Here is an 11893-nt window from a genome sequence, read left to right as displayed (position 1 = left end):
CTCTCTCTCTCTCTCTCTCTCTCTCCTCTCTCTCTCTCTCTCTCTCTCTCTCTCTCTCTACTCTCTCTCTCTTATCTCTCTCTCTCTCTCTCTCTCTCTCTCTCTCTCTTCATCTCTCCTCTCTCTCTCTCTCTCTCTCTCTCTCTCTCTCTCTCTCTCTCTCTCTCTCTCTTCCCTGGTCAGCAGGAAGGCCCACAGGATACAGAGTGTGTGTGGAGCAGGAGTGATAGGACACTGTGAAGTGAGCTGTCACTGAGCCTCCACACACACACATACACACACACACACACACACACACACACACACAGGGATAACTACAGAGAGAGAGAGAGAGAGAGAGAGAGAGAGAGAGAGAGAGATAGAAGTAGAGGTATAGAGTTATAGAGGAATGTGGGGGGGGGGGGTGTAGGCAGACAGAGAGATGGCGACAGACATGGATAGAGAGAGTGATAGAGAGGGATCAGGGATAGAGAGAGGGATGCGGGGGAGGGACAATGGAAAAGTACACTGGGAAGTCAGGTGTCTAAGGCACAGGGACATCCTGTTTCCACATGATGACATCACATCCTCCACCACAGAGAGGGATAGGGAGGGAGAGGAGGGAGGGAGGGAGGGAGAGAGAGAGAGAGAGAGAGAGAGAGAGAGAGAGAGAGAGAGAGAGAGAGAGAGAGAGAGAGAGAGCGAGCGAGCAATGGGGGGGGTTAATGTGTGTATTCTGGTAGAGCTGTATTTCACTGTATTTCGGTGTAATCTTAGGGTAAACCTTGGGGTAAATCTTGGGGTAACCTTGGGGGTAAATCTTGGGGTAACCTTGGGGTAAATCTAATCTTGGGGTAAATCTAATCTTGGGTTAATCTTGGGGGTAAGTCTTGGGGTAACCTTGGGGGTAAATCTTGGGGTAACCTTGGGGTAACTCTAATCTTGGTGTAAATCTAATCTTGGGTTAATGTTGGGGTAAATCTAATCTTGGGTTAATGTTGGGGTAAATCTAATCTTGGGGTAAATCTAATCTTGGGTTAATCTTGGGGTAAATCTAATCTTGGGTTAATCTTGGTGTAAATCTAATCTTGGGTTAATGTTGGGGTAAATCTAATCTTGGGTTAATCTTGGTGTAAATCTAATCTTGGGTTAATGTTGGGGTAAATCTAATCTTGGGTTAATGTTGGGGTAAATCTAATCTTGGGTTAATCTTGGTGTAAATCTAATCTTGGGGTAAATCTAATCTTGGGTTAATGTTGGGGTAAATCTAATCTTGGGTTAATGTTGGGGTAAATCTAATCTTGGTTAATGTTGGGGTAAATCTAATGTTGGGGTAAGTCTAGTCTTGGGGTAAATCTAATCTTGGGGTAAATCTAATCTTGGGGTAAATATAATCTTGGGGTAAATATAATCTTGGGTTAATGTTGGGGTAAATCTAATCTTGGGTTAATGTTGGGGTTAGTCTAATCTTGGGTTAATGTTGGTGTAAGTCTAATGTTGGGGTAAATCTAGTCTTGGGGTAAATCTAATCTTGGGGTAAATCTAATCTTGGGTTAATGTTGGGGTAAATCTAATCTTGGGTTAATGTTGGGGTAAATCTAATCTTGGGTTAATGTTGGGGTAAATCTAATCTTGGGGTAAATCTAATCTTGGGTTAATCTTGGGGTAAATCTAATCTTGGGTTAATCTTGGTGTAAATCTAATCTTGGGTTAATGTTGGGGTACATCTAATCTTGGGTTAATGTTGGGGTAAATCTAATCTTGGGTTAATGTTGGGGTAAATCTAATCTTGGGTTAATCTTGGTGTAAATCTAATCTTGGGGTAAATCTAATCTTGGGTTAATGTTGGGGTAAATCTAATCTTGGGTTAATGTTGGGGTAAATCTAATCTTGGGTTAATGTTGGGGTAAATCTAATGTTGGGGTAAGTCTAGTCTTGGGGTAAATCTAATCTTGGGGTAAATCTAATCTTGGGGTAAATATAATCTTGGGGTAAATATAATCTTGGGTTAATGTTGGGGTAAATCTAATCTTGGGTTAATGTTGGGGTTAGTCTAATCTTGGGTTAATGTTGGTGTAAGTCTAATGTTGGGGTGAATCTAGTCTTGGGGTAAATCTAATCTTGGGGTAAATCTAATCTTGGGTTAATGTTGGGGTAAATCTAATCTTGGGTTAATGTTGGGGTAAATCTAATCTTGGGTTAATGTTGGGGTAAATCTAATCTTGGGGTAAGTCTAATCTTGGGTTAATCTTGGGGTAAATCTAATCTTGGGTTAATCTTGGTGTAAATCTAATCTTGGGTTAATGTTGGGGTAAATCTAATCTTGGGTTAATCTTGGTGTAAATCTAATCTTGGGTTAATGTTGGGGTAAATCTAATCTTGGGTTAATGTTGGGGTAAATCTAATCTTGGGTTAATCTTGGTGTAAATCTAATCTTGGGGTAAATCTAATCTTGGGTTAATGTTGTGGTAAATCTAATCTTGGGTTAATGTTGGGGTAAATCTAATCTTGGGTTAATCTTGGGGTAAATCTAATCTTGGGTTAATGTTGGGGTAAATCTAATCCTGGGTTAATGTTGGGGTAAATCTAATGTTGGGGTAAGTCTAGTCTTGGGGTAAATCTAATCTTGGGGTAAATCTAATCTTGGGGTAAATCTAATCTTGGGTTAATGTTGGGGTAAATCTAATCTTGGGTTAATGTTGGGGTTAGTCTAATCTTGGGTTAATGTTGGGGTTAGTCTAATCTTGGGTTAATGTTGGTGTAAGTCTAATGTTGGGGTAAGTCTAGTCTTGGGGTAAATCTAATCTTGGGGTAAATCTAATCTTGGGTTAATGTTGGGGTAAATCTAATCTTGGGTTAATGTTGGGGTAAATCTAATCTTGGGTTAATGTTGGGGTAAATCTAATCTTGGGTTAATGTTGGGGTAAGTCTAATCTTGGGTTAATGTTGGGATAAATCTAATCTTGGGGTAAATCTAATCTTGGGGTAAATCTAATCTTGGGTTAATGTTGGGGTAAATCTAATCTTGGGTTAATGTTGGGGTAAATCTAATCTTGGGTTAATGTTGGGGTAAATCTAATCTTGGGCAGCGTTGTGGTCGTTCAGCTGTGTGCATTGGGCAAGCAGAGTGACAGACCACTCCCACTTCCTTCCTGCATCGCCATGGGGCTAAAGGCAGGAAGTGACCTCGTAAAGAAACAGGAAGTGATGAAGTCCGGCCTTGGATAGCCTAATCAAGTCTCTCTCTCTCTCTTTCTCCTTCCCTCTCTTTCTGAATTCCAACTCAAGCCCCAGAACCCATACACACTTGTGTATATCTAAGGAGATTGGATAGGTGTCAACAATGTAGAAGACAGAGAGACGAAGCTACCACCATATTGATCATACCTTCTCAGATCTACACACAGGCCTAAATGTATCTCTCTCTCTATTTGTCCCTCTCCTCCATCCAATTCCATTCAAATCTTGAGACAGCACTTGCATGGAACACACACACACACACGACACACACACACAACACACACGATACACGACACACACGCATCAATCTGTTATGACCATGGCGTACAGGCTACACACCCTTGAGCAGGGCCTTACAATATAAAGGACAGACAGCCATAACAGGCCTGTAGTGAAGTGAAGTGAAGTGAAACTTTATTTATATAGCGCCTTTCGTACATGAATGCAATTCAAAGCACTTCAAATTCTGTAGGCCAACTAACAGTCTCTACCAAGAGATCTGAACCTCTATGGCCTTACCCTAACGGGCTGCCGGGTCAAGCCTGGTTGGTAGTTTACGCTACTCTGGTGACAAGGCACACAGAATATTGACAGATTTCTTAATTAATTAATTGATTGATTGATTAGACCTCAGGTGAGGTCCCTGTGGTAGGCCTTCTAGAATTGCAGGTTATAATAGTGGACATGGGGAGGCGTTGTGAAAACAGATGGCACCAGGGGTGTATTGCTTTGCAATTGATTTCAAAATAACAAAGTCACCACTGTGAACTGAGAGGGGAAGTTTCACACGCATAGGCTTACCGCATTTTAACAGCCTTCACGTGCCAATGTCAAAACTTCCCATAGTTACCCAATAGTTCACCTTCTCATTAACAGCTTAAAAGTTAATTTCGGTTACGTTTACATAATCATAATAATAATAATAATAATAATAATAATAATAATAACGTTTATTTGTATAGCACTTTTCCTGCAAACGTTGCAGCTCAATGACTTAAATGGCTGGCTGTAGTAGGTAATAACGGTGCGGGGAGCAGTGGGTCCCCCCGGTAGAGACCGAGAACCGGTGGAGAGCCGAGGCAGCAGGTAGGCTAGAGTCTCGGTGGCCCGGAACACCGATCAATAGTACAGTTTAACGCAATACAACTCAGAACTCCCCTTCAACTACAACTCAGACCTCACTGTTTTCAACCACAGTCGCCACTGACTGACTGAATCATCAACCAAACTCTCACACAAACGAGCCGATGCGCATACAGGTACAAATATGCTTATTTGACTATATATGATCCACTGTGCTGTGTATGTCGTGTTCTGAAGGTTGACACAAAAGAGAACCTAATATATTAGGCTACTACATTGCCATTCAGGAACACAGGCTTCACTCACTCATTTAACATTAAAACACCACTTTAAACTCTTATTTAGATTTCCTTTAACATAAAACATTCGTTTAAACTCGATTTAGATTGCGAAACATTCACTGACTTACCGGAATGCGCCGTGGCGAGTCGCCCGTTATTCCCACGGGCTGGCGGAGTGGAGGGTTTAACACCGGAGACGCACTGAGAAGCGCGCGGGATGGGACGGTGGCCGGTGGTCGCTCCTCCCGGGAGGGGACGTGACGGCGCGCTCTCTCTCTGTCCGGAAGGGTTGATGCAGCGCACACCGAGTACGCCACCTAGAACTAAAGGCGCGCACCCCAGGCTCGCCCACTCTCTCTGTGCTCTCTCTCTCTCTCTCTCTTCTTTTTCCCTCGTCACAAATTCCAGGACTTTCTTATTCTTATCTGATATTGTTTTAAGATTTCGTAGTTTTTCTTTCTCTACAATGTAGCAAACCAAACCACACACACTCTCTCATCTACTGTTGCTCACATTCATATAGAGCGAGAAGTGTGCGCGCACGGGCGTCGGGTGAGAAGACAGGAAGGGTAGTGTGTAAAGTGTGATATCCGTGTAATACCAACATTTAAGGCAAGGCAACTGTTTCAGCCAAAGCAAGTTCATAGTCTATGCCAACGTTATCGGGCCCCGTTAGAACAATCAAATATACCGCCATCTCTCCCTCCATCGTCGTGAAATCCTTGTTTTAGGTGAAAGTAAGGATTTCACAACAAGCGACAATCCAATGTCAGACAAGTGACAACCTCAAGGAGACGATTAAGTTTGTTCTCTGTATTCGAACAAGGTCGTCCTATCCTAGCCTATAATCAAACAAGTTGATTGAAAGTTGATGTTCTGGACGGCAGTGATGGATACCGCCACCCAGTGGCGTAGCGGACGGGCCCGCAAGCGACGCACCGCGGGGGGGCCCCAGCCACTAGGGGGCCCCCTAACATTGGTTGCTAGCACCCCCTCTCATTGCTCTCACTTGTTTGTACCTTTTGCTAAGTCAAGCATTTAGAATGTAGAGTGCATATTGCGAAATTTCGCAACGTCAATAATGCATCGGACACTGTTTCCTCCAGGATTTTTCACATTAGTGGCGGAGTGTTCTTTTTTCGCGCGCGTAGCGTATGCAACACGCACTGGCGCTCAATACAAAGACGTAATTTCACCGAAAAATAGAGGGTGGCAACATTTTTTAAAAATGTGCCCTGTTTACCCGTACCTCCGCCGTTCTGTTCGTTGTGATTTGGGAGGCAATAGATTATTTTTGTCCCGCGCATATTGCCCTGTAATTAGACCACGCGACCACAGCTCCATTGTGTCTCTTATTGTCCAAATGTTCCCTGAATTTTAGCTGCATGTTTTTCCAGCATGTAAATCCGTTGTCAATAAAAATTCGACTCCCCTTCTTTCCCCCTGCCAATACTGTGTCGTTTGTGACATTTACCAACGTTTATTATGCTATCAATAGTTCGAAGCTAGCGTTAGATGCGAGGCTGCTCGGGAACATTATTTGTTTCACAAAATAGCCTGATTTAGTTGACCATGAACATCAGAGACTAGACTACATTACGAATGTTCATTTAAAATACTCTATAGTGAGCACTGGTATAAGAACATGAACCAGAGAACAGCAGTAAATGCAAGAACCCAAGGTCGTCGCTGATGATGTTGCATTTTCGATCAGGATACGCTTACGGGATTAAAGGGACGGGCGACCGGCGAAGAGAGAGGGAAGGGATTTCCAGAAATCCAAATGTCCCGCTAAATTCGGACCAATCACAAAACTGTTTTGCAAGCGCGTCGCCGACGAGGTTAATTGCAACATATTGTAACTTACTACATCCTAAATCGGAACGAAATGTAGGTCTGAAAGCGGCCTAAACTAGCTTCAATCTGATTTTTTTTGTGTTCTCCGGTCATAAAGTGGCCTGAATCAATTAGTGGCGGAGAAAATGTATTCGTGGCGGCCCGCCACGAATAAATGCATATAGAGGAAACACTGTCGGACTCTAAAAAACGCACGTTTTTTTTTACCTCCGTTGCGAAAGGGCCCCCGCCGCCACCTTGCGGGGGGCCTCGGGATTTTGCGGTACGCCACTGCCGCCACCCTGTGGCGGAAACAACCATGCCGCGAGGCGCCATTCAAGTTCCCTCGGAAATAGGAAACAGAAATTTCCGACTTGTTCAAAGACGAAGAATCACCCATCATTCGCTTTACGCAAATAACTTGTGTGAATTCTTCTCGAGATGCCATGAACACAATGCGCACTACGACCTTAACGGGACAGGTAGTGGTGCATGCATACCACCACCAACCCGCCCCCGCTCTCATTGTTGTTAAAGCTACTATAAAAACACAACAGACTGCTGATAAATGCAACATTTTGGTATTGGCGTTAAACCGTGCAATAAAGCGACCCATGGAGTTTTTTGGAATGCAATTTAACAGAGACTGGAAAACCGTATTACACATCGGCCTGCAAGACGTTTTATTATCAGCCTGAAAAAACCACAACAGCAGCCAAACAACGTGTTGATTTTGATAACAAAATACATTTTATTGTCCATAAAAATACAGGAATCAACCTCGAAATCGCTGTATGCTACAAATAGGGAGAATATTGCAGTAGTCACGGCGACAGACGCCTACAGTACAGTAACAGACAGGAGCCGAAGCATGAGGTATTTAAATTAAACACATTCAACCAAACATGAACAATTAAATAAAAAATACTGCAACGGGTGTGTGTGTGTGGGGGGGGCAGTGATAGGTAACATTGATTGAACTTTGATATACCAATGATGCATATTTTGTAATTTCTTACATTTTGTGTATTTGGATTGCCGTGACCTGTTACCATGGTAACCTCTTCCGAATTCCACACAAAAGTTAAAAACAGTCTACCCTTGGCCTTGATATGAGATGTATCCAGCTCAGTGCTTGGTTTGAGTTTGCTTGGCACAGTGGAACGAATTTAAATAGTCCTAAAGTGCCAAACTTCACCCATCCGGCACTCCAGATATCAAAGTATTTGAAAGTATTTAAAATACTTTTAAACCCATGTCTGATCCAAATCCGTGCGTCCATCTTAGTGCTTTGAATACAAGTGAAACTGTTCAGTGCAGAACTGTAATGTGGGTCTTTCTGTTTATATTTCACACAGTAACACACCCACACACTCAAAATAACACACACACACACACACACACACACACAGCCCCCCCCGCCCCCCCCTCCCAACGCACAGAAAAAGCAGCAGCATAAACATTGACTGATGATGAACCTGATCGACTCAAATTAAAGACATTCATATGTCAGGTGTCAGGTGACCTAGTGTGTATGTTGCTATGTGTGTGTGTATGTTGTATGCATGTCACGTGTTGCAATGTAGTGTAGTATGTAACGGCTCAGATAAAATAGCGTGTAGGCAGTATTGTCTTGTCATGTCTGTGTGTGTGTGTGTGTGTGTGTGGCCTGTAGAGTGTTGTCATGTCTATGTGTGTGTGTGTGTGTATGTGTGGCCTGTAGAGTGTTGTCATGTCTGTGTGTGTGTGTGTATGTATGTGTGTGTGTGTGTGTGTGTGTGTGTGGCCTGTAGAGTGTTGTCATGTCGATGTGTGTGTGTGTGTGTGTGTGTGTGTGTGTGGCCTGTAGAGTGTTGTCATATCTGTGTGTGTGTGTGTGTGTGTGTAGAGTGTTGTCATGTCTGTGTCTGTGTGTGTGTGTGTGTGTGGCCTGTAGAGTGTTGTCATGTCTATGTGTGTGTGTGTGTGTGTGTGTGTGTGTGTGTGTGTGTGCACGTGGCCTGTAGAGTGTTGTCATGTCTATGTGTGTGTGTGTGTGTGTGTGGCCTGTAGAGTGTTGTCATGTCTATGTGTGTGTGTGTGTGTGTGTCATGTCATGTAGCGTGTGATGGCCCGGAGTGTGTACAGCAGGGCAGCCTGGAGTCTCGCCTCCGTCAGCAGCAGGTTCACGTGCACCTGCGGAGAGGGGGGGCGGAGTCAGTGAGACAGGTGGAGGGGGGCGGAGTCAGTGTCTGAGACAGGTGGAGGGGGGCGGAGTCAGTGTCTGAGACAGGTGGAGGGGGGCGGAGTCAGTGTCTGAGACAGGTGGAGGGGGGCGGAGTTAGTGTCTGAGACAGGTGGAGGGGGGCGGAGTCAGTGTCTGAGACAGGTGGAGGGGGGCGGAGTCAGTGTTTGAGACAGGTGGAGGGGGACTGAGTCAGTGAGACAGGTGGAGGGGGGCGGAGTCAGTGTCTGAGACAGGTGGAGGGGGGAGTGGCCAGCGACTGAGACAGGTGGTTGGCTCTGTCATGCCAAAACCTGGCACTGCCAAATCCTGGCAGGGCCATCAACGGCCTAATCGTTCGAACGCTCTTGCTAATCGTTTGCTAATCGTTCGAACGTTCAACATGCGTTCCAGACTAAGGCAATATTGTAGAGAACTTTGGTTCCCATGGGAGCGGGACAAGTCATTAGGGAAAAGCCCTGTATCGTCCACCAAGCTCCGCTCCCGAGCGAGGGCTGCCCGGGGGGGAACAGACTGTGTGGAGGTGGGATAGGTCGTGGCAGGGCCGGTCTCCTAGCGGCCCACTAGTAGCCTAACCCGCGCAGAGCTGATGAACTTGAACTTGTATTTTATCAAATAAAGTGATATATCTTTTTGGTACACTGTGGTCGTGTGAGTGGTATTCTCAGGGTTCTGACATCCGGACCAGACCGGTAAAACAAAGGTGGTGGCAGCGTCTCTCAGCCTATCCAGGTTTAATACCTACCAGATAAACTTTATTACAACAAATTCCATAACTGCATACTACTACGGAGCACGCACACACACTCACACACGGAGGAAATCGCGCAACCAGCAGGAAGAGAGCGCGGAGAGCACCTTGGGTTGGGAGAGCCCTATAAGACCCCGACTATCAAATAAAAGCAGAACGGAATAAACGTTATCAAATACAACGTTATAAAATACAACGTTATAAAATCCAGGTGTGCAGCACTACAATCCCATATTACGCTTGCAGCGTGCCTTGGTGACTATTCGGAAAAGCAGAACTTTACGCACGCTGATCAAAGGTACTGTGGTAAACCTACTAGGTGCCATACAGCCACTCTCCGACTCCAGTTTGCGGCGCTCCTAACAACTGAGGAGCGTTCCACGTTCAGCACTGTATCGACGGGTCCCCCGGCGGCTCCGTCACTACGAGCCGAGTCGACACGGTGCCACAACGCGCAGACCCCGGGGGAGTTACCTGCAAGTTAAGTGCCTTTTTTTTTTTTTTTTATCCCTTTTTTCACCCAATTTAGTATCCAATTGCACCCAACCTAGTATCCAATTATCCCCTGCCTATTGCGTAGGATCCGCCGCACGACCCCGTGGCCGGCAGCCCCAGAGGAGATAGCCAGGCAGACTAGCTGTCTGGCTCCTCGAGCCCGACACCGTTATTCCGGCACCCCGGGGGCGGTGTTGCGCGACGGATCCTTGTCCGGAAATAGTCCTATACCCCCCTTGGGAGCGGCCGCTCAATATGCCGCTCCCTGTGGGCCCCGGCCATATCCGGGTCTGGCGAGACCGGGATTCGATCCCAGTCCCCGGTGGGCAGCTTTCACCAGAGACTGATGCTTAGACCGCTGCGCCACCGCGGGGCTTGAAGTTAAGTGCCTTTTTAATGTTAACATATATGTTCTGTGTTGTTATTGTCCGTGTCTGTGTTTGGCGGGGGGGGGGGGGATTGTTCGATTTTTGTAGGTTTTTAAATAGTCTAAAAAAGCGGGGTTAATTGGTGGGATCTGAGGCTGGGGGAGCTGTCAAAGGAAGTCTCGTTGTACCTGTTAATCAAAGCGCCCTAATCATGTGTGCCTAGTGAGAGGGTGAAATCATGTGTGCCTAGTGAGAGGGTGAAATCATGTGTGCCTAGCGAGAGGGTGAAATCATGTGTGCCTAGTGAGAGGGTGAAATCATGTGTGCCTAGTGAGAGGGTGAAATCATGTGTGCCTATATTATAGGGTGTAATTATTCTGTATGATAGCTGGTTAATCCAGGGGTGTGAATTGTTGCGCTGGTAAGTGCCTTATGCGCTGGTTAACTGGGATAGACTGCTTGAGGGGGGTATAGGTCTTGGCAGGGCCGGTCAGCCTACTAATAACCTGCTGTGAGGCTTATGAATTGTTGATGAATAAAGTATTTCTATTGGTTTTTGTAGCTCTGTGTCGTGTGGTGGTGTGCTCCGACCTCTGTCCTCTGCCTTGTAAAATAAAGTGGCCCTTTTGTATTTCAAGTCATTGTCTGTGTCCTCTGTGCTTGTGGTCTGACAGTAGACCACTACCCCATCAAGGAGGTTTATTACAATATGATTACAGGTGGTCAGAATCAGATACCTGGTTGAAAGTAAAATACTTTGAACATCCCTGCATGAAAACACAAGAGGGCATCTAAATTCAGCACGTTTATTTACATTACTTGACACCATGATGTCAATGGGAAAAGAGCGGCGCAATTCTACCAGCGATAATTTCAAAACAGCGATAATCGAGGCTGCGTTCGTAAATACGTTCTGGAAATCTGATCACCACTCATGGAATGCCTCTTGTCCAATCAAATTACTTAAGTCCATTTATGACGTTGCACCTAGTGTGCGTTCCGGCGCTCTCAGAGCAAATTTACGAACGCAGCCCAAGAAACAAGAGGCTACAAGACATGGATATGTTACGGTACATGTGGGACAACTAGGGTTAGGTGCTACGTCGACTTGGTACATGCTGGCATGTCTAACCCTAACCCTAATCCTAACCCTACCCCTAACCGTAGCACCCTAGCACCTAACCCTAACCCTAGTGTACTTGCCCACACCGTCATTCATCGTGATTACATTATGATACCATTGAAACCGGGAGCACTTAACCAATAGAGAATATTGCCAACATTGTATTGGACAGGGGGATATGATTTTACCAAGGACTCCGCCCGAGACGTGGGTGCGCTCCGGGCTCTCTCCCTGCTGATTGCGCGATTTCCTCTGTGTGTGTGTGTGTGTGTGTGCTGTGCACACCTGCATTTTATAACGTTGTATTTAATAACGTTTATTCCGTTCTGCTTTTATTTGATAGTCGGGGTCTTATAGGGCTTTCCCAACCCGAGGTGCTCTCCGCGCTCTCTTCCTGCTGATTGCGTGATTTCCTCTGTGTGTGTGTGTGTGTGTGTGTGTGTGCTCCGTAGTAGTATGCAGTTATGGAATTATATTTATCACTGTGATGTGATTTAACTAGCCAACTGTTTT

At 45.4% G+C, this 11893-nt stretch overlaps 2 protein-coding genes across 3 annotated transcripts in view; both read right to left on the bottom strand.

The window, feature by feature from the left end:
* The window catches only part of yrk (Yes-related kinase), a 27153-nt gene extending 22407 nt beyond the window's left edge, over positions 1-4746 (bottom strand). For both annotated transcript variants that reach the window (XM_080526075.1, XM_080526076.1), the window contains exon 1: positions 4712-4746. The gene's annotated coding sequence lies outside the window, so the exon portion shown is untranslated. The remainder of the gene's footprint in view (positions 1-4711) is intronic.
* Positions 4747-8507: 3761 nt separating this feature from the next.
* The window catches only part of sesn2 (sestrin 2), a gene marked incomplete at both ends in the record, with an annotated part of 17944 nt that continues 14558 nt past the window's right edge, over positions 8508-11893 (bottom strand). The window contains one exon of the mRNA XM_080527363.1: positions 8508-8594. Coding sequence (XP_080383489.1) covers positions 8508-8594 — 87 coding nt within the window. The remainder of the gene's footprint in view (positions 8595-11893) is intronic.

This window comes from Nansenia antarctica (genome assembly GCF_963989245.1).
Source record: "Nansenia antarctica genome assembly, chromosome: 3".
Lineage (NCBI taxonomy): Eukaryota > Metazoa > Chordata > Actinopteri > Argentiniformes > Microstomatidae > Nansenia > Nansenia antarctica.
The sequence above is the reverse complement of the archived record's forward strand: the minus strand, read 5'-3'. Positions and strand labels throughout refer to the sequence as shown.